The sequence below is a fragment of the Zosterops lateralis genome (genome assembly GCF_965231275.1).
Source record: "Zosterops lateralis genome assembly, chromosome: Z".
Taxonomy (NCBI): Eukaryota; Metazoa; Chordata; class Aves; order Passeriformes; family Zosteropidae; genus Zosterops; species Zosterops lateralis.
Genome location: NC_139800.1, coordinates 58,971,815 through 58,995,291, shown reverse-complemented (window position 1 = coordinate 58,995,291; position 23,477 = coordinate 58,971,815). Strand labels below are relative to the sequence as shown.

General features: G+C 39.7%; 1 protein-coding gene across 3 annotated transcripts in view; it reads right to left on the bottom strand.

The window, feature by feature from the left end:
* The window catches only part of SEMA6A (semaphorin 6A), a 120,114-nt gene that overhangs the window by 58,894 nt on the left and 37,743 nt on the right, over positions 1 to 23,477 (bottom strand). For all 3 annotated transcript variants that reach the window (XM_083883129.1, XM_083883131.1, XM_083883130.1), the window contains exons 2-4: positions 9,531 to 9,668; positions 6,531 to 6,648; positions 1,243 to 1,303 (exon numbers count right to left, since the gene is read on the bottom strand). In XM_083883129.1, the coding sequence (XP_083739255.1) occupies positions 1,243 to 1,303; positions 6,531 to 6,648; positions 9,531 to 9,630 (279 nt within the window). In that variant the 5' untranslated portion in view covers positions 9,631 to 9,668. The remainder of the gene's footprint in view (positions 1 to 1,242; positions 1,304 to 6,530; positions 6,649 to 9,530; positions 9,669 to 23,477) is intronic.

Below are 23,477 nucleotides of genomic sequence, written 5' to 3'. Positions count from 1 at the left end.
TTCAGCTAACAAACTCTAAGAGTTTTTAAGAGTTTTTCACCTGTCAAGACAATGCTGACACTGCTGCTAACACTCTTCCTCCAAAAGATTTACAGGTAAATCCCAGCCAGTTGTTGTTTGTTTTTTTTTTTTTTTTTTTTTTTTTTTTTTTTTTTTTTTTTGTTTTGTTTTGGTTTGGTTTGGTTTGGTTTGGTTTGTTTTGGTTTTTTTTTTTTTTTTTTTTTTTTTTTTTTTTTTTTTTTTTTTTTTTTTTTTTTTTTGTTTTTTTGTTTTTTTTTTTGGCTGAGTTTTAAAAATGGTCAAATGTGGAAGGCTTATAAATTATAATAAAAGTTTGTTTAAAATTACATAGCCTAAGTTGGCATCACCTTAAACACTATTGCCATGATAGTTCTGACAATGCTCCTGACCCGGAAACTGAGGCACTGTGCATTCATGGAGGGGTTCAAGCTTCCTTCTCCCTTTCCCCTCTTCCTTCTCCCTTTTAAATATGTGAAAGACTAACCATGAATATTCATTTCCATTGTAAGCTTGTGCCCTCACTCTTTAATGAGTAAAAAAGTTCATATTCAGCACTATTCATATTTATAATGAAGCACTGTCCCCTTCTCCAGTGGAATCCATTCAATGCCCAAATTTCTATGCTCTGCTGTTGGACCAAAGCTGTGTTTAACATATATTACTCAATATGAATGCAAGGCAAAGGAACTTAAGGGAGATTATTTTCAGTATATTCATGTTAACATACAATGTAATAACGCAGATAAAGCTTTTCATCATTTGAATGCAACTTTCCATGGAGATAATGTGAATACATCTACAAAGTGATGTTACAGTAAGATTTTATTTAGCCAGTTCTTGCATGAGTGAAAAAAAAATTGTGCACATGCAAATATGCAACTTGCTTCTTAGGATGAAAGTTTCAGTAGACTTAATTGGGGATAATATAACTGTTATAGAAAACTGCTGCATATAAACATGCTTGACAGATGTTCCATCAGGGACCTCACTGTATTTCAGTACAGATTGCTCATCAGCCCAGCTAAACCACTTATCAGAAATCCACAGAAGACACGATTACTATTCCAGCTCTCTCCCAAATATGATTAGCAATGGCATCTTACTTGCTTATTACTGTTTTACAGCAGTGCTGGCAAGTTCTTTAAAACAATGTCATCATCCTATTTATTTGAAGCTTGTTCTAGTGTCCTTGGTTTCTGGGTGATGATAAAGGCTACTTACTTTGCTAAAATAAATTTCTTCTGTATGTGATGTGTCCATATCAACAGTATAAATATGGTCTCTGTAAAGAAAAGCAAATGAATACGAAGTTAAATGGAATAGTCAGACCATTCATTTTCTGTAACAGAGCTATCACAAGATAATCCATAATCCATTAAAAAAAAAAAAATCAGAGGTTTTACCAGGAAACATTGCTGGCAGCATTTCCTGCTTCTCCCACAAAAACATTTTCACATATAAACTGTTTGCCTACCCATTAAGAGAAAAAAATAAAAGTGCTACAAAATTTCAAAGTAAGATTCTTTCCCAAAAGCACTTATTTGAACAAATGAGATTTGGGAAAATAGATGGATCTCATATGATTTCTGCTCTATCAGTCCTACAACAGATGCCACAATCTAGCATGTAGATATTTTTCTGTATCATGAAATAAGCTGCAATATCTTTTAGGCAGTCTTTGCCAGATTCCTGGGCTAGAAGTCACCTGTGCCACATTTAGCCTTTCTCTTCCCTCTCCTCTCCTCTCCTCTCCTCTCCTCTCCTCTCCTCTCCTCTCCTCTCCTCTCCTCTCCTCTCCTCTCCTCTCCTCTCCTCTCCTCTCCTCTCCTCTCCTCTCCTCTCCTCTCCTCTCCTCTCCCTTCTCCCTTTTAAATATGTGTCTAATCTTAGCCGTTATAATTTGACTGACAATATGGTAGACAAAAGGCTGACAGACACAAAACTATTCCAATAAATCATTCTTCTTTTTACACACTGCTGGCCAAACTAAACCGTAAATTATTTCTCTGAAAAAAAATTCACACTTTTTTCCTTGCTTTTACTTTCCTATTTTTGTGAGATCCTGTCCCTCTCTACAATTAGCCACCAATCTCTTCTTAGAAAGAGGAAATAGACACAGCTACTCAGGTAAAGGGATATTTTTAGATATTCTCTTCCATGTAAGCTGAAAACAGAGGCAGGTCTGTATAGAACCCAAAAGTTGAAAAACCCACCAACCCGTATTTCTGTAGCAGCCAGCACATCAAAATGGGACTGAGATCTCATTTATCCTTGAAATAAAATTGTATTTTTTTCAACATGCAGAAAGCTGTGCAGCTGGCATGATCTACAGCATTGGGGGGTCTGCTGAAAGCAAAATACAGGCTCTTTCAATTTTAGAAATCCCTGCTGTCAAGGTTAGTTTCATTTTTATTTGGTTTTGGGGAAATAGTTCTAGTCTCTTTAAATAAGGAAAACACAGAATACTGCTACAAAAGAAATAAACAACACTTCTCTCAGGTGGAGAAAAGAGGCAGCATTGTGGTAGGGAACTGGCTTTTAAAAATTTGTCTCTTATGGAGCTTGAGGCTGTTTGCTTTGTAAGATGCCAAGTCAATGAGTTGATGGGTTTTCTTCTCCTTCAGACTCTAAAATCAGAGCTGCAATTTACTTCCAAGATTGGTTTAATACTTCAGTTTATTATTTGCCTGACTTCAGTGACAGAGCCGTGGTCAGGGTTGGTTCTGGAACAAAATCACCTATTAGCACGATATCAGCTTCATAGATTACATCATGGTTCCCTTTTTATGTGCATTACTCTTTATTGCTGTCACTCCTGCTATATAAAAGTGGGGGAAAAAATCTCTTGAGTTGCAAATGAGGTGCGGGTGGACCTCTAAACCCCTTCTTCTGGCACAGCTCTTAATTTTACTCATCAGCCTCTCTTTCCAGAGGTTACAATTATTTCATTTTCAACAAGACAGTTAGAAAATACAGCAGTGGTACTCAGAAAGAGCCGAGTTGTTCAGTTCCACTCTCAATAAAGCAGTCTTTAGAGGACTTACTTCCTGGTTCAAGGAAGAGTTCAAATAAAATTCAGATGCTAAGTTACGGGATTACTGGAAAGAAGGTTAGCATCAGAAAAATTACATATAATTTTCTCATGCCACAGAAGAAACACAGTTGCTGACAGTGTCAGTAGAGAGTGAAAGAGCTGTCAGATTTGGGGGAGGACTCCCTAATCACAGAAAACGTGGGATTGTCCTCGTCCTCCTTTTCCCACTGCTGCCCAACTTCTACTATCTACTAGCTGTGGTATGTGTACAGTTTACTGCTAATTAAGTTATTCTAACACAAATTTACTTAATCCTAGAGCTTCCGTTTTTCCCACCTCCAGTCAGCAGAACAGAGTTTTGTTGCCATGGCATAATCTTGTCGAGGAAGGGAATTTAAATAATGCCACTGGCTGTGCACGACCCTTGGCACTCAGAGCATAGTTTGGAAAAACGTAACTGCAAATGAGGGGGGAGCCATCCCATGCCCTGCACCATGCCTGTTTCGTTCACACACATTAGAGCTGGCAGATAATGTGAACAAAAGCTGCCACTGCCTGAGACAATGGGAGGAGGAGACACAGCAAACTTAGAAAAGGGTGTGTGTGCCTGGGTGTGGGCGAGTGAGAGAGAGAGAGAGAGAGATGGTAAGGGAGTACCCTTCCCACGAAAAAAAAAAGATGACAGAACCGGTTCTTTGCAGACTGCAAGCCAGATAGTCAGACAGTAAAGCTTTATGGCCTTTGGCTGAGTTATTCTGATTTATATTGGCTATGTATTTCTGCCTGATAACATGAAATAATGCCTTTGTGAAGTGACACAAAACTTTATTTGGTAATAGCTAATACAGGAGTCATGTACCCCATATGACAAAATAAATAGCAGACTGACAGAAATTTTGTTCTATGCCAGTTGCTCATTAATAACATATAAGCAGTTCTCAAATCTGAGTTAGCCTTTCTGGTATGATGAAATTGTTTGCAAAAGTCAACACTGGATTTTCCAAAACAAGCAAACAAAACACCTCCAGCCTAAAGACATCAGCCCTAATAAAAATAAAAACTCTATCTAACCATTTGTTTTGTTTTTCAGATAACAAGATGAAACATAAAATTGCTGTATTTCAATGTATTAAAAAAGCATGAAAGCAATATCTCATATTTTTATATATATAAGTTTTATTTAACCATAATTTTCAATGAATCTTGTTACAAAATTCTTTGGCAAACACGTTTGCTTGTGTACAAATTTGCTTCCAATCTCTAGATTTACTACTGCCTTTGAAGGAAATGCAGAATTTGAATTACAAACTTTCATTTACACTAGATACTGCAGGATGACTCATTTTCTGTAGTTTTTACTTACAGATAAAAATTACCTCTGAATTTCAACTTGGATCACATACATAGTCTTGTCAGCCCAGGAGGGACTTTATTCAGTAACATGGAGGAGGGAAAGAATATGTCAAAGAGGTTTTGAGTTACTGAAGGAAAAAAAAGTGTAAGAAGATTTTTTTCATGCCTGCGTAAGTACAAAACAGACCAGGTCTTTATTCTTTTTTGAGGTCACAAGATCCTAGGACTATATAAGCACTCTCATTGTAGCAAGTTGTGTTATACAAATAAGGAAGAATGCATATGCACATACTAGTACATGTTATGCCCCAAATATTAGCATTCTTCATATAATTTGTGCACACAGTGGTTTCATATCCCAAAACTGTTCTCCAGGTTTTCCTGCTGTAATGCAAATTGCTTAGGCACTGAGACTGTCTAACTGCGTCAGTCTCAGACTGGGAACAAAATATGAAAACAGCAAAGCAAAATCTGCGAAGAGGATTTACCACCATCTCACTGCAAATAATTTCCTAATTTCAAGGAAAACAAGTAAGGAAAGCAAAGGGAACTCAGTCATGAAAAGGAGGAAATCCTGCTGCCTTTCAAACCTATTCAACCCTCTGCCCTGCCCCGCTAATTATTCCACTAACACAGTAAAAATACCATTCTTGGAATTCAGCCAAAGCACAAGGTTTTGCCACTTGCCATAGGGCTGATCTCTCCTTGTGTCCTACGACCACTGCCACTGCAACTCCTGTGGAAGGATACTTGAGGATCCTTGCCCTCTGCCTGAACTCGATGCAAGGACTTTCCATGAGAGCCTTGAGGTTTGCCACCCAGGCCCCTGCAGTGTGGGGTATGCAAGGAGCCTGAGGAAACTGCAGTTAGCCAGAGCAGCTGCCATGGCTGGGTAAGGGAACAGGTGTGTTCTTCTAGCAGCCAGGGACTGGAAATGTCACTCAGTGACCGTGCTAGTGTAACGCAATTACCAATTACGTGGGGCCGCATGGAGATCCACAGGCAGCTCTCCCCCACAGGACACATCCGACCACCCAGGCGATGGGGAGTGGCTGTTTGAGAAGAAAGCCAGGAAGCTCCCAGAGGCTGCCAAGGGCTTTGCAGACCGGGCTGGTGGTGAGAGGCTGCCTGTTCAGCAGCTGTTCCCCTTCACTTATGGCTATCCCACCCACCACTTCTCCCATCTGCAGCAACAGCCTGGTTTTATGTGGCACATGCAGAAAGGTGTGTATTTTTCCAATGCAGGACCAGAAAACAGGCAGGAAACAAGCTATTATTTAAGAGGCAGCTTGCAGGGAGGTCCCAAATAAGATCTGGGTCCAAGAGCTCCTAAACTGTACTACCCACCCTCGCTAATCTGGACCACCCACTCTTGCTAATCTGGACCCATCTTGCACTCATTCTGCATGTCTCATGTAATTCCCACTCTGAGATCATCAATCTTATTTGTTAACAACAGGTAGGGAGATGAAGTGTTAATATAGGATCTCTGCCAGGTCGGCAGATGTGTAATGAGAACAGCCCCACTGAAGCTGATAGTGCAAGCTGAGGTAGGCAAACTGGAGGGGATGCTCTATGTGCAATTTTTATAAAAAGACATGCTCATGTCTGCGCAGTATAGCTCTCCAAAAAAGTCAAGACACTAAATTCAATTAACCATGAGGTAGCACGTTTGGTTCTTTTTCTTTTGTCTTAAGATACCAAAAACATGCCTAAATCAGCAAAATTGCATTCTAATAACTCTTATCAAAAAATACATCTGTGCACAGAAGAATTATTCCCTAAAATTTGTGCTCATTATTGGTGAACACAAGTGGAATAAAATAATGAGGACGGAATTGCTTCTCCATGGAACTAAATTATTTTTCTGGCAACTTCCTTCTTGCAGGTCTCAGAGGAAGGCAGAGGCATGTAGTCCTAAAGCACAGGTGTAACAAAACTTTAGTTGATCATCTAGCAAGGTTTCTAATATGTTTTACTAACAGGCTGCAAAGCTCTCTCTGAGTGCAAGACAATCCTAAAAATAATGTGTCCATCTGAGAAGAACTCAGAATATTCCTTATCTTCTCCTTTCTCCTCTTAAAGCAGTAAGAGAGGAGTGCTGAAGCAGGAGGCTACTGACCTAGCAGCAACGTAGAGGGTCCTGTTCATGACCATGACAAGCTGGACGTCCAGCCGGTGCCTCTGTGTGGTGTTCCGCCCTGGTTTGTGACCCACAAACACCGGATACTGTCTTGTATCTGTAAGGAAGGAAAAAACCCAACAGGGTCAAAAGAGAATAACAAACTGAAATGGTGCTAACATAAAGTACCATGGGCCTCAGCCATAGGCTAAACCTGTGGTTTCTGTTCTGTCCTGGAAGCACAGTCTGGGGCTAGAAGGCATGAGCACAAAGAGTTGGAGAGTTCTTCAAGGTTACAGTCTCTGCAGCTGCAAAGGAGAAAGTCACCACATTTGTAGAAGACGAAAACTGTGATTATTTTTTTAAGCATAAAGCTGTTCTGGAGCTCTTGTCACACAGGTACATGGCACTTTCTCAAAGTTTTTCTTTCATTGCTTGCAGAGTTTAAACGCTTGCTCCTGGCTGCCAAAGCATGTCTATAAGGACAAAGCTGTTCCACAGTGGCCTATCAATCACCACAATGACTGGACTGGTAGTGGTAAAGCAAAAATCTTGGTTCTCATTGGTTCAAACTGCCAGTTCCCTGGCTTTTCTACAGAACTCAACTGCTGTCATGGAACAGCTGCAGGGATTTTTGAGAAATGGTGATGATGCCTTGGGAGGGCTGACCTGGAACAAAGACTAGACAGAGCTAAGAGAATAAAGTAGGTATTTATTAAAAGGCCTTTAAGGGTACACCTTGGGCAGGATAAGAGCCTGGCCAGGGCTACCCTCAAAGTGGACCCAAAATGATCACAAAATGGATGACTGGTCAGGAGGTCTCACACTTTTATAAGTTTTGGTCCCTTTGCATATTGGGGTTTAATTGTCCAATTACAGCTTCAGGTTATGAAGTCCCATCTCTTTTCTTGTTTTCTCTCTTCAGTCTGCGTTTTATGCTTTTGGGCCTGAAAGTTGTACTCATTGTCTTTGGTTTCAATCTGGAAAAGGATTTGTTTTGTCTACCTACTCTGTGAAGAGAGCTTACTGGCACTTAATATGAGAGGCAGCACCCCTAGGCAGCACAGAATCTGAAAAACATGAAAATTAAACTTAGGGCATCAGTGGGAAATCGCCACTTGAACTTTATGAAATGAAAATCACTGCACATTATTTTGGCCACCAGTCTGATACTTCAGTTCTTCTGGCAACTGAGCTTGTGCTATCAAGTCATTTTCCCTCCCACTTCTACCAGTCAACAAGAGCGTTTATTGTCTATTCCCATTATTTTTTGGGGGATGAGAACTCAGCACACACAGGGTATTCCAGTGCTCCTCAGATTACTGCTCCTCAGTACAACCTATTACACCAGTGAACACTCCTGATCAAGGGCCACTTCACATTCATGCATGTCATATGATCATGACATCTAGGTACACAAACAAGGAGCTAATTAAGTAAATAAAATGACAGAAGACAGGAGGAGGATAATCGTCTGATTAGCATTATCATTGCAGTCCTGTTGCAAGCGAATGCTATACAGAGCTGACTGGAATCTAGCTATGCCTTTTCCCCATTAATATGCTTTCACAGAAGACTGCAGCTCTTTAGGGGAATCTATTTCTTCAGAAACTCATCTACTGCTCTGGTATTTTCAGCTAATGCCTTCTAAAAGCATTGTACCTGTTAAGCTTTGTCAAATATTGGTTCACAGCAGGGCTTCAGCAAAGCACCTCAAAGTGTCATGTGTCATAAAGTCTGGTGATAAAATTGGATAGAAAAAAGAACTTCTCTCCAAACCAGGTGCTGAGAACTCTTGAAGAAATAAATTAAGACACCTGACAGGATTTACATTCAGAAGCTTAATCCTTCTGACCATGTCCTACATGCAAAATGCCAACTTTTATTGTCAGGCTGTTTTCTGTTCCTCTGTAACTCATGGATCTAGAACAAACTAGGGGCATTCATGTCCACTTCAGCATGCCATGCTGCAAAGGAAATATTATCCCATGTTCTATTTCTTCAAAAGGATCAAGCCTGGCAAATTTTTGCAAGAATGATTAGCATTGCCCTTCTGGAGGGTGAAAATGTTAGTGCTGAAGATCCAGTGGTCACACAAGCCATGCTTCACCTGCATTTGCTTCAGAGCAGTTCTTCCCTGTTGTTGTATCCCAGAGTCTATTAGCATTTGCAGCACATAAGGTGTGCCCTGGAGTCCTGTCTTTCAGACTGGTGTTACACAGGACAGACAAGTTTATGGGCACTAAGGCCATTCCAAAGTACAGTAAGCATGTACAATTTTAAAACCAAATTCCTGAACAAAAAAAAAGAATTGAACACAAGCCTGCTCTTGGCTGATGTGCTACTTCCTGACACAGTTTTAGAGGACCAGATACTAAAGACTTCTTTATAAACACCTGAAACTTTGGGACTTCGAAGAATTTTCTTTGCCATTGTCACAATTGAGTTGAGGCAAATGTGAAAGAATCAGTTAAGTCAAGCCTGATATCCACAGTAAAATGCACAGAAAGCTCCCCACCTGTTTATCCAGCAGATCTCAATACGCAGCTCTTTGTGTTACACTAGATTTTGGAGAGTTTGCCAATTTCTACTGGTAGGAAAGGAGAGACCTTCTGCCATAAAAAATTCTTTGTCTTGATTTGGTTTTTAGCTACAATTCCATCTTAGGAAAAAAATGGCTAATACTCAAGCAGAATCCATCTGAGCTTAAAGAAGTAAGTTAAATTATTTGTATTAGATTAACAAATAATAAGACCGTGTGAAAAAGTCAGGTAGGAACATGCATATTCACATACTACTACATGTTATGCCCCAAACATTAGCATTCTTCATATAATTTGTGCACACAGCAGTTTCTTAGTACCTGAGAATGTATATTGGCTGATATGGGAAAAATAAAAAAAAAAACCCAGCTGTATCCACTGCAACTGTATTTAAGTAGTGTAGATTTGAAGTCCCCTGATCAGTACTTAATGAAGTCCTCTGGCCCCTTATACTTACAGTTGCCATGCGAAATGCTGATAGGCTCAGAATCTTCTGGGAAACCAGCCCCAGCAAAGTGTAGCAGTGTGAAATATAGCAGCAAGGCTTCTGACCTCATAGTAGTTCAGCTGTGAGGCTTCACTTCTTCACTTCACCCTGTGGAAGACAAACAAGGGTTTAAGCACCTTCTGTTGGGTCAGAACTTTAGAGAGTCTGTGGAAAGCAGGGAGCTTTTCTCCTCAAGCCTCTCACTGTACATGAGGAGGCATGCTGTGTTTCTAAGCAGAAACTGCCCTGCAAAGCCTGTTATTCTTCAGCCCATGCCCCTGCAGAGTCACATCTTGCTTGAGGATAGACTTAAGGATCTGTGTGTTGCAAAAAAAATTTTGCCTCTAATTCTTATATGCAATAAAGATGCTTCATCTGCTGCACAGATTGACAGCTGACAAGAGTTTTCCAAGAAATATTTTATTTTCTCCTTCTTTGGTTTACATAATTAGAGGATGACATGATGACACACACCACAAATAAAAAATCCAAACCCACACTATATTATTCTGGTTAAAAAGAGATTAAGAGTTATTCTGCAGGACTGATTCATACCCTGTGGAGTTGTGAATCAAGTGAAGAAACACTGAGAAAGCTTGATGGAGCATTCAGAACATGTCATTGGGCTTTACCATAAAAATATATACCCATAAATTTAGGTGTCATAAAACCAATACTCCAACTTGTGATAAAATGAGGAAGAAAAGAACTGTCTGAATCCAGCATATTTTCCCTCGTGTTCCACTGATGCATTCATTCATTCACTCATTCATTCATTCAGATTTAATGTACAAAAATATCCCTAAATCTTTGAGATAAAAGGAATCACTGGGGCTTTTGGATACAGTGAAAAAAACCAGTCCATAATACAGTAAATACTTCATAATTCCCAGGCAAGTTTCACAGAGGCATTGATCTGTAGGGGAAATCAGTGCAAAAGTGGGGTTTTCTTTTCATCCTTTCCAGAGTTTCAAACCTTTGATGCTGCCTGCCAAAGATTCCTTTTGAGCAAAGTTATTTTACAGTGGCCTCTCAGTCATCCAAGATTTATGGGAAGAAACTCAAACTTCATAACCTACATAGTCTTTGAAACTTAATTTGGCAAAGTGCTAACTTGCCCTTCTGCAGCATTATTTAATATTAGATACCTGTGTCTCCTTTTGTGATGCCAGAAATAGCATTAGCAAGTTTTAAATGTTGGATTCCTCATTTTTTAACCAATAGAAAAATGTCACAATAATTAATTTGCCTCATCAGATATTTGCTTTCAAATAAAATTTCAGCTGCTATAAATGGTGTGAAGCAGGGGATCTGTTGCAGGGTGATAGAGTCCATAAGGACTACTGATTTATTACACTCTTAGTGTTAGTCTACTATTATTTCAACACACAAATTGGAATTTTGGCTGATTCTCTATTTCTATTAACAAAATAACTGAGAGACCAAGCTAGACCAAGATTAAGGAAAAAAAAAAAGTAAGGTAGTGATTGACACCTTAACTGAACAAAGTTTCAGATGGATGGCGAAGGATAAAAATAGCAAGAATAAATGCAATACAATGCAGACACTGTCTGTCTATCATAACTTATAGGAAAACACATACTAAAAGATAGTACATACAAGCCCCAATAGAAGTATTTCCATCTAGCACTGGTTAAGCCAATAGCTCTGTGTGATTACCGACACAGCTATATCTGCCTGCAGACACTTTATGCAATTCCTCCATTTGTCTTTTTAGTCACCTCTAACATTTTCTCTTCACGGTTAGCTCTCTGGGGTGGAACCTGTTTCTTTCTATTTGTTGTCATTTGGGGATCTTTGGAATGCCCAAAGAAGAAATAAGCAGCAGAAGTAAATAGCATGCTTGGAAAAACAGTTTCCCTCTAAAGGTTTTAATTAAAAGCAATGTATACACATTGAAGGGTTAATTCCTTTATCTCTATGCAATTTTTCAAAATGTCACTTTGCTGGTTTAAAAATTTTGCCCTTGCAAGTACACTGCAAAATGACAAAACAAAATGCATTACTACACAAATTGATTGACATTATTTTCTCCTTGAAATTGCTACAATCCAGTGTAAAAATCTTGAGGACAATAGTTTAACGGGAAGAACTTAGGAAGCAATCCAATTCTTCCACTTAAACTGTATTAATCTACAGTATCAGTCTGTAGGCTAACAATCAAACCACTTGGCTCACTTGGAGTGAGACTCCAGAGCATAAGAATAGCTGCTCTCTGTTACTCCCTATCATCACAAAATCCACTATCTAACAACATGTATGCTGCAAGGAAAGCACCACAGTACTGCAGACACAGCTCTGCCACTCCCCTTCAGAGCCTGAAAAACTTGTCCCATGGGTGATTCTGCACCACCAGTCTCTACTTCTCATTCAGACTCAGTGTAAACTGTTCCATGCAAATCTGTGCAGGAGACAGCTTCCGAGAAAACGAATAATGCCCAGCAAGCTTACTTTGTGATTTCATGTACATCCTATTGGGCCAGATCTGCTTCCTTTTATCTGGGGAAAAACACAAACTGACAAACGAACTGACATACATTGGTAGATTTATAAGCATATGAAATTCTCTCTCCTTAAGGGGATTCTTTTGGAGAAGAAAAGAGGGAGAAGGGAGGAAAAAAGCATAATTCTCTGTTGATCTGATACCATTCAAATTCACAAAACGTACATGCAAAATATCTGCTTTGACATGTCAATAATTCAAGTGGACTACACATGTATCAGCATCTGTGCCAATAAATTAACACTGAGGAGAACTAAATTGCATCCAAAGGCAGCTTTTTTTCAGAGGTAATTATTCAAACATATTGTCACTTTTGCAGTTCTTACAATAGCGGAAAGAGCCATACTGTTTCAGTGAAAATTCAGGAAAGTGCTGATTCAAGAAGGTTACACTTATTTTTAGTACAATTTTCACCGTGCTTAGGCCCCTGGGATTGATGCAAATGTCCTCACTTGCAACTGTGCTGAAACTACTTTTAATCAAAAATGCTTGTGAACACAGTGTCTGATGAAGACAAGTAGTTAGACAGTGATGCCAAGTGAATACAGTCACTGTCTCAAAATGAAAGTTTTGCAGACATCAATGAAGAGCTCTCCATCATTCATGCAGAGATCTGGCCTGCACTAAGGCATACTGGTTGAGAGAGAACTGGTTCTGAGAACTCCAGTTCTCCTGGTTCATATTGTTACTCTTGTTGGAGGAAGCTACTGTGACAAGAAGAGTGAGTCTTGATGGTCTTTCATTATCAAGCATGCTAATAAAATATAGCCCTGCAAATATTTAAGAGCACGTTTTATACTTTGTGTCTAATCCAGTAACTTGTAGCCATCAAATTGGCAGAGTAGATTAGATTTCTTCCAAACTTCTAAAAACCCCCACAAATAATCTCCTTTTTGCATTCCTAAACCAAGGAATATATGATTTTTTTTGGAACATACATTAGTGCTCTGATTCTTCTTTCTGAAGCTGATGTTTCAAATACCTATGCAAGACATCTTGTTCTGGCCACTGACATATTCCCTTTTTTTTTTGTCATATTATAATTAAGTGCAAACAAACCACATGATCTCTTAATTTATATAGTAATCAAAGTTTTGCCTTCTGAGGTGGAACAGGTTTCTCTGTTTGTACACTTCAGCCCAAAAATGAATCACTTCTAAGTAGGATGTTTGGATACTAGTGTAATATAGTAGATATTTCTATTATTTTTACTGAGTCAAAGTCTATGTACACCTATATCTATACATACACATATGTATATATGTACACATAACCACCCACATATATGTGCTTGACATAGGATCATTTACTTTTGTAAAATTCATGCTGTTGGCATGAAGAGTTTCTGAAGCCAAGAAAGTAACGATCATTTCAAAACAAGGAGAAAAGTCTAATTTTGCTGTGCCCAGTTCTTTCCACAATGGCTTTCCTTGGCTATTCAAGCCAAGGAGAAGCCACCATGATGAGCTTTGCTTTTTGCTGTATGATGTTTTTAGCATTTACAACAGCCTGGGTGCAAATGCATACAGAATATCTGCTTGGCTAAGGAAAGGATTACATGGCTCCTGCCACAATGCCCTAGTAGGTGGGTTGTTTTATCCACAGCTTGCTTGTTCCAGAAGGGTTACACAAATCCAATGAAAAATCTAAATGGAAAAATCAACTTTCTGGTAAACTCCATAAAAGTGCAAGGGCAGATTTGATCCTGAGGACAAATTCAACAGCAACAGCAATGATTGCAAAGGCACATCTCTAAAGAAAGGGGTGCTCTTCCACGTTAGAAAACCTCCCATCTTGTTGCTTTGACCTCACTGTACATTCAGCTAATCCCAGCATATCTCCAAGAAAAATCAAAGTATGCAACCATGTCAGAATTTTCCCATGGTACAGTAAGACTGCTCTGTAATGAATAGATCTTGTTATATTCATTTATTACAAAACTTCTTTCTACCATAATGGGTTGTGTTCATACACAACAGCTGCACTTCGATCCACAAATTATTAAGCTTAACGCAAGAATCACCAGAAAAAATTCTACAGTCTGTGTTATGCATGAAGCTAGGCCAGAAAACCTACTGGCCCTAAAAGCCTGTGACTATCTTCAACAAATTCTTTCATTTCTACAAATATGTAGAAATAATTTATTCTTTAAAAAACACTCCAGCAAGAAGGAACAGCATTTAACCAAACACTGAAGAAACTAAAAGGTAAAGCCAGATTAATTTGAACTACTGCATAAGGAAAAGTGCACAACAGGGAAAGCAGCAGCCTACATGAATTGGTCCTGGAAATACTCAGCAAATAGCCCTGAGAATCATAACCAGCAAAAGCAAAAGTACCATTAAAAAGTGGGGAAGAAATTGATTTGAGTTTCATAACAGAGGTTAAAAGATTGGAGATTCTTCTGCGGTAAGAGCTTTAAAGGCACACAGGTGATTTAGGAGCCAAAGTCTTTCTCCAGTGTCTCATCAATAGAGACCCACAGAGCAAGCTCTGCTGCTGAGCTGAAGGAAGAACATAGAAACCAGCTGACCAACCTGCCTGCTGTTCCCTGCTATGGTACAGATTTGCCTTTAACTGTTCAACAATCGCCTACAACGTCCTTCAAATCTTTTGGCTAAATTTAAATTTGGCTAATTTTGCTTTGGAAATCTCTGAGTGGAAAACATTATCACTGTTATTTACCCTTTTAAATGCATAATTCGTAGAAAGGGAAAGATAAGAGTGCTGTGAAAGTCAGAGGAAGGAATTGGGAATAATGCAACAACAAAAACAAAAGAGAGGAATACAACCTGAAGGCTGCAGCTCCCAGAGAATGAGGAAAGTTAAGCTGGCACCAGCAGAGCCGTCCAGGAAAGCATCTTTTGTCTATGCCTGCCTGTGTGGTGTGCTAGCTGCTGCTCGGCCACCTTGCATGGCTGCACCAGGCAGCAGAAGGGCTTGTGCAAAATGTCTGCTCTGAGTGGTGCCAAGGGGATCAGACAGATGTGAGTGAACAGAAGCTCAGCAGGTGCTTGGGAAACTCAAGGGAGATGAGACACAAGTGGCTATCAGCAAGACACTGTGTGAAGTGCCAGACACCACAACTGAATTGGCAATGGCAGGGCAGTGTCTGGGATGGACAGCTTTTTCACTCATGCTGTCCTTTCTCTACCGATTACTGCTCACTCACCTGAATGCTGGCGCAGGTGGCTACAGAGACTCAATGCCAGCTCCGTGCCCATCATCACTACCAACTTCCAACATATTCTCATGACTGATGGTGCAGCCACCATTCATCTTTGCTCTCCTGTTCTGCTCCTGTTGTCTCTGCAGCTGGCCATACATTTCATGTGCCCAAAAAAGCACTACTGTACTCCAGGTAGCTGGCTCTTATGCCAGAGAGCCTGGTGCATGAACACATTGGGGTAATCACCAATACTCCTTCAGATCTCATGGTAAAAAGAAGTTGCTCCTGAACACTGGTGAAGGGAGGGAGGCAGTGGCCAAGGGAAGCCCACACCTGACTGACAACACTGTGGACCCTAAATTATGTGTATGAAGCACCACTCTCTCATTTGTGCATATCAAAAAGTTTTCCCTGACTATAAGAGGACTGCATGGGTGCTCTCTGCTATACATGCTTTACTGGCATTTTAATTGGATTCAGTACTGCTTACTCATTGCCCAGCTGCTGTGGGCTGCATGCCAGGCATGATGATCAGGCCCAAGGGAAAGACACCAATAAGAGTGATTTTGCCTCATATAGTAAGCAACAGTACCTACCTTCGTTGAAAAGAATAATGCGAACTTAATTACTAGTTTAATAAAATACAGATAGCTGGGCCATGCAGCTTTTCTCACAAAGACTTACAAAAACGCATGTAAAATAAAATTTCTGCCCAAATACAAAGTATTTTCCCCACAAGTTTCAGGGGTAATTGCTTATTTTGTTCAGATTTTTGTAAACCAGAGTCTATACCAGCTTTCCTCTCCCCTCATTTGCACCTTTACAAGGCCATACCTTGGACAATAATGTCACCTATGATGTGTGACATCACTACCTCCTGCTTCAGTAAGCGATAAAGTGAAAAGATCTGGACAACCCCCAGGCAGCAGTGATGAGCCTCAGTCTGTTGAACAGCAGTAGCAGGTGTCAAGTCAGTAGGCAAAACTCAGCATGCTTAATGCTGGCAACCTGTCCTGTCAAGATCCACATTGCTGCTCCCTCCAGTGCAGCACAAAAAGAAAATGCAAAGAACAAATGGAGGCCTAAACAGAAGGAACCCTCTTCTGACCTGAGTGAGACATCTCTGATGACTGCAGTATTAATAGGATGCTGCTGTTCAGAGGGGAAACAGTCAGAAGGAAGATGAACATCTCCCAGATGGAATTAGAGGCGTCTCAGGCCTATCGATTTTGGTTGTAACCTTTACTGTAAACAGTCCACAGGGGCCTCATCAGCCACCTGTTCAGTGATATTTGCATTGAAATATAGAGCCAACACAAATGAGAAAATGGCCACAACTCGTTGCTAAAGCATCTGCTCTCACAAGATGCATCTGTCTGTCCATCACCAGCAGCAGCACAGGTACAGGTATTAAAGGAAGGGATAATGCAGTGGCACTAGCTCTCTCACATGGCTCTGAAATAACAAATGCTCCATTTGTCATGTTGATGGTGGTGGTAGTGATATTATACCATGCAATATTTCACTTTCTAATAATTGCTCAGTTTTATACTGAAATCAGGCTTGCCAAAACTGGGAGGAAAGCCATCTGTGCCTGGAGGATGACTGCCAGAAACATTTGCAATTTTATTTTGGGGTTATAAACCTGCAGAATGGAACAAAGGCAATGCCTAAATAACTTCTTTCACTCAACACCCCCAATCATATAGAGCAGTGGACCTAACTCTGGAACAACTTGGTTAGTCATTACAAAGATGTCTTTCCTATTTTTAAAAGTCTCACTCATTTAAAAGATAAAAATAGCTCTATTGATTATTTGTGAGACTTCAGCAAAACTCTGTCAAGATTTGGAATTGACTTGAGAGCTAAATGTAGCAATCATAGCCTTTTGAAAGGAGAGAACACCATCTCTAATATATATTTTGCTGTTTCATCTCGGCATGCTTAATAGAAAACAGATACACAACCAGCAACACCATTACTCTCTCCAACACTCACCTTGCCTAGGAAATATCAGTGCCAGTCAACTGACCTTCTATTCCCTCATCTGATAGATGGAATAAAAATTACATAGCTGCAGGTGACCTAAAGATATAATGGGAGAGAAATGTGTCCTTCCTTTGTTTTCTTCTCCTTTTGCACAGCAAAGGTAAAAACACCAAGTCTGATATGTTTTCACAAGCAACATTTACAAATGTCACAGATTAAAAGTTAGACACAGCCCTGCAGGCATTGTCCCAGCTGCCACATGAATATTGCAAGGGCTTGTAGAGAAAGGACAAGGGGAAATGGCTTCAGACTGGAAGGGTGCTAAGGCACTGGAATAAGTTGCCCAGAGAAATTTTGGAGGTTCCATTGCTGGATGTGCTCAGTGTCAGGTTGGATGGTCCTTTGAGCAACCTGGTCTAGCAGACGGTGTCCTTGCAAGGGTGTTGAAAGTAGATAACCTTTAAGGCTCCTTCCAAGCTAAACAATATCGTGATTCTGTGATTTTAATATCCCCATGTTTAAAGCTCAGTGTAATCACAAATAATGCTCCTTTGCTTTTTGTTAATGCAAGAAACACTCAAGCACTTAAATTTGATCCCCAGCTGTATTCTTCAGGACACTTGTCCCATTCACTTGAAATTGAAGGGTCCATGTTTTAACGTGATGAAACAGTAGAAAAATGTAAATTATCACATTTAAGTCAGCTGTTAATCAGACCACACTGCTTAGCTGTTGTGCAATTTGGCCAATTCTGCTTCTAAATCCATTTATGCAAAAACTGATTCATGAACCTGCCTTGATTTAGGAGAGAAATAGCAAATTTTGTTAGGTTATTTTTTTCAAATGGCAACCAATCAATTTTGTCATGAAGTGGTTTGACACCATATTAAACTACATACCCATCCTAAAACTTGAATGAAATCTACTGTAGCACTTCAAATACTCAAGAACATTACCATTTGCATAATAATTATTCCAGCAGTGGACAACACACTACCTGAAAATGACAATCACCACTGCAGAGTGCACCAGTTGTTCCACACTGCAATAATTTAGTCATGGCAGGAAAACTCAGGCCAAATCTCAGCATCATATTCTGGGCAGGGATGCTAAGCATGACGACACAGTGTGGTCAACCAATCCAAGTTATGATAGGCACAAAAAAGGGAACGGCTATTTCTTCTGGAAACCTAGCAAAATCTTCAAGAAAATTATGTTTGCCCCTGACAGATTTAAAAAAAAAAAATCCAGATAAGAAAAGAGTTCTCTATATATATTTAAATTTTTAGCTCCTAATTTGTTTATGAATTAGTTATGTCAAATACAAATACAAATACAGAAAAGTATTAAAGAAAAGCATGACATGCTACAAAACCTCAAAATGTCCAACAAGAAACATCCACAAAACAAATGTAATACCTAAGGGAAAATTTTAAAAGATCTGTGGATAGACACAGGTAGAAGGAAAAACCAGAAGACTCCAAGTACTAAGAAAACAAAAATTAACTGAGAGCTTTGCATCTCAGCACCACCTCTGAAATGTCTGTCCCTCAACCATCCACTCCTGTGTGCCTGTACAGTGACATATTCACCCAAATTTAAAAGGCTCAGATCACAGGAAAGATTTTCCTGTTAAAACTTTAGAACAATTTCATAGATCTTTATCTTTCATGATTACTTTTTATTGCCAATGCTTTTTTGTTGCTATTTTTGGAAGCTTTAAAGGAATAGAATAAATCTAACTCTAAGACAGAAAATCTATGTAGTTTGCTTTTGCTCTGAGATGAGCATGATGCTTACATCTAGAACATGTAGCTTGCTAGTAATTGCTAATTGCAAGTGGCAGACTGAGCTTCGTTCTGTCTAGATTCATGCCCAATAAATCCCCAAATTTTAAATCATATAAAATCCAAGCAGATTTATGGACAAGTAGTCTATCCTCAAGAATGTCCTTTGGCATTCACCTCAATATGCCAACATGATATATTTTCCACTCTCCTCTTCATTCCACCAATTCAGAGTTATGAAGAAGACAGAAGGTATAGCAAGAAGTCAACAGATACCTAAGAAATACACTATTTCCAGGATAGTGCTCAGACAAAGGGTACTGTATGTTAACCTGGACATAAGGTTAATTATTGTAATTCAGTGTACTTTAAGGGAAAATGCTATATGCAGATATAATCAATAAACCTCTGAATATAAAAATCACAATTCCTGTAACTAATAGTTCAAAATAATTTTAATTGCCCATGGTCTGTTATTGAGAGGAAACATCAAATATCTGATGTGATTGCATGGGCAAACTTAAAACTGAGGTGGTGTGTGTCAGAAAAACTAAGAAAAGTGATCATAGTTAAAGTAAGATGAGTCCCTGCACCACAGAAATACACTACTGACACACATTCACCTAGATACTGAAGAATACAAGCATCCTTACACATTTGTTCACACCTGCTTCTTAGCACAGCATGAGGGAATTAGAGCAGCATAGAAAAGGAAGTCAAAGCAGCATTGACAAATGCCTGTATACAAGTTACAAAAGCTCTGTTATTATTTGCTTTGCTTCTTTAGACAAGCTATGGAGGAAAAAGGTTCAGTGTAGCAAGAGAGAACAAGCCCACTGAGTATGACTGCCTGAATGGGGCATGATGGATGAGCTTCCTTGCAGATAGGAAAAGCTTCTAATCCATTCTCTGGCTCACTGCTAGAGCAAGGCAACGTCATTCTCTTTTCTGCAGGAAATAACCTCTGCCTTTTTGATACCACGTATCCTTTTGCAAAGGACAATCCAGACTGTCACCCAGATGAGGCTGCAGCCTGTTTCCAGGTCCCACACCAGGGTGGGCTCAGCTATGCAGCCCAAAGCCCCGAAGCAAGACAAAGATGTTTCTATATTGCTTGTGCTTCCTATGGCTATTTTAGGAATGATTGCATGCATTCAGGTTCCAACAACAAGTAATGAGAGACACAGGAAGAGAAGTAATTTTCATGGCACCAGTGCTCAGCTAATGACTGAAACTAAAACACTTCTAATACTCGAGATAAAAATTTAAATTTTTTTTTTTTTTGGAACTAGAAAACCTATTCTGTGTGTAACAGACAGACTTCAAGCATCATCCCAGCAATGAAATAACATCCATCAGCATCAGGATGGGAAGACCCTTGCTCTCAGGTTCACTGATGAAAGTTTGACTCTAATCAAAATACCAAGGCTTTTTCAGACAACCAAGGACCTGTTTCCAAACCTCCTCCTCCCCCATGCCCTGCAACTTCAGTCTGTAATGGTGGCTGACACAGGAAAAACAATGATTCATTAGCTGACTGCATCTAAGTGAATTCAGTGAAATTGCTTCATGAGTAGTAACACACAGTTAAAGGTTTTTAACAAGTCTGCCAGGTGTTTTTTAAACCCGAAGGAATCCTTCCTAGCTTGCCCAACAGAACTGAAATTCCTGTGCAGGAACAAGGAAGATGACTGCATAGCTGACAAACTGCTGCCGTTATTTCTTACTCTGCAGTTCTGCTGCTTATGTGATTTATATCAAATGCTGCAGAGAGTTTCCTCTAACTGTAGGTTGCCCTCCATGATGTGGACATTGAACTGATCAGTTGCCAGGAGCTGATCTACAGCCAAGACCAAAATTTCTGCCAGCATTCAGAAGGAAAAAAAAAATGCACAAAAGAGATTAACCCAGAGAATCAAATTACTTTTTCAGTGAGACTTAAGGCTGTGTGCATGAGCTGTGCTGAACTCACTAGAAAATACTGAGGAGATCCAGGTAGGCATCGAGGTGCGATGTTCTCAGCTGGATTCCAACTTGTCTTCCGCCCCAAACCCACAAGCATGATCCATGCCTCACAGGCTGTGCTTCCCTGCACAGTCACAGAACAGAGACTCTCCAGCTCTCAGCACAGTCACACAGCAGTTACAAATAAAGGGCATTGGCTTGTTTTTGTTTGCACCAGTGAAAATGCTGACACGGACATCGGCTAGGTTGTGGAGCACTGATTCCCGCTGGACTTCAGAAAGACCTGCAGCTGCTTTACAGCTCGTACCATCTGCATCAGCTCATGCATGAGGCTGCTTTACCTATTTATAAGTGTTCTAGTTACAGAGCATTGTATATATTTAACACTTTCACTTTCACATAAAAGTACACATACTTGGATGAAGACTCAGTTAAATTCTGCTAACTTTATGTGGGTTTTGGGCAAAGTCTCCTAATGTTAGGAAATGGAAATAACCACATCCAAATTCCCTGTAGAGTTTGAGGTTATATCTAATCTTTTAAAAAAAGAAATTCTTCTTTTGGTTTGTATTGTTACTCTCCTAGAGAAAACAAAGCAGATAGTCTTGATCATGTTCTACTTTATTTATTTTAGTTAAAATTTTCCAGTGAGCAATCCAAAACAGAATTATTTTTCTGTGGTAAGCATCACTAGACCAGCTTGTAGTATAAGAGATTCTTTGCACAAGCGCTCCTATATTCAACATATGCTTATGAAAAGGTCAGTTTTGCAGTGTCTATGACCATATATATTCATAACTTCTGGTATCCTGAACAACACCAACAGTAAGGCCAAAAAAGTGTACTACTATGGTTCAATAATAACAGATTTTTGGGAAGTCTTCTCTCAATGACTTGCTGCAACAAAGAGATCTGAAGAAAACATTTTCAGGCACTTCCCCTCTTCTGATGAAAATATGTATACTTGAAAGAAAGCACTTAACATACATAATCTTTTCTGGAAGCTCTGAAGTACCCTGTTACCTGACACCTCAGGGTTGTAAGCACCAGCTTTTCCTAGACATAAGCCATAGAGGTACCTTGTTGAGACAGACCAGAGTTTCTAAATCGTTTGACAAAACTTTCAGAAAGGAGAAAGACCTTTACTTAGTTCACTGATCAGCAAGCTGTACTTCCTGCATATGAAGTCAGAAAAAGTCCAGCCACAGGACAAACAGCACTCTGCGAACATGCCAGAGAAAAATTTATTTTGAAAACTCCCAGCATATGGATATTGAATGCGTTCTCACATGTTTGAAGCACAGAGGAAAAATGCTGTGAATTCATTGATAATTTACCTCATTATACATTAATGCCTACCATAACATCACTCCCTCATGTAGGGCTAGAAAGCAAATTTTTTCTGTCAGAAAATTACCATGCCTTTTTTCCCTGGGATCCTAGAAGTACTACTTACTGTCCCAGGCAAGAAGAAACAATCTGCACAGATCTGCATGGAGGAGCATGTAGACAGGAGGGCAACACAAACCTATGACTTGCAAGATAAAGCCACAAACTGGCAATGCTCCACAATAAAGTGCTTTTACAAAGAATGCGACTGGTTTGTGAGACTAAAAACTTGTATGCCTCTATGATAAACGCTGTGGAGAATGCTTGTATGCTCCCTTTCTGAATCCCAAAGAGCTCTCCACAATCTCTTCCCTTCCCAGGACTGACATGTAGGGTCTCTCTTTCTCGTAAAAGGACTTGGTTTTCCTCATGCAAGAACAGATTTGGCTTTCCTAATACCGGAACAGATAACTCCCCTCCTTCATACACACCCTTACGTTTCCCAAAAGCTGAGAACATTATTTCTGTTGCAGGCTCATGGGGACAGATGGTATCTTCCCTTCTTTTTTGGACAGCTTAAAGTAGATTGCTTGTGCTCCCCATAAATAAAAATCTAGCACTTGATGTTCAAAGGATGACTAAACTTGGAATATATCTTTTAATGTACATTTTAATTAAGCTGACTTGTGACTTAGTTTCTCTTAGCTGAATGCTGTTAAGCTCTGAAGGCAGGTATTATACAAAAAAAAAAAAAAAAAAAAAAAAAAAAAAAAACAACACAAAAAAACCCCAACAAAAAACCACCAAACAAAAAACAGGATAGAGAGATGTGGTTGCTTTCACACAGGTGCTGGACAATGAAGAAGATGGAGAGTAAACTTCTTCTTCCTGGAGTCCACCAGGCAAATTCCTTCTCTTCCTGTCATGGAGACAGATCAACTGCCATGCTCTTCCTCAGCCAGCAGAGCTGGTACTGTACTCTCCTTTCCTTTGACCTGCCAAAGATAACTGTTCCCCTCAGCCTGGAACAAAGTGCGTTGCCCTTTTGTGCGTTCCCCAGGGGTGGGACACAGTCATCCAGAAAAATTTTGCCTGACTGGAAATGAAAATGAGGACAGAAATCTTTTCAGCACAACTTACACTTCAATCTCTTC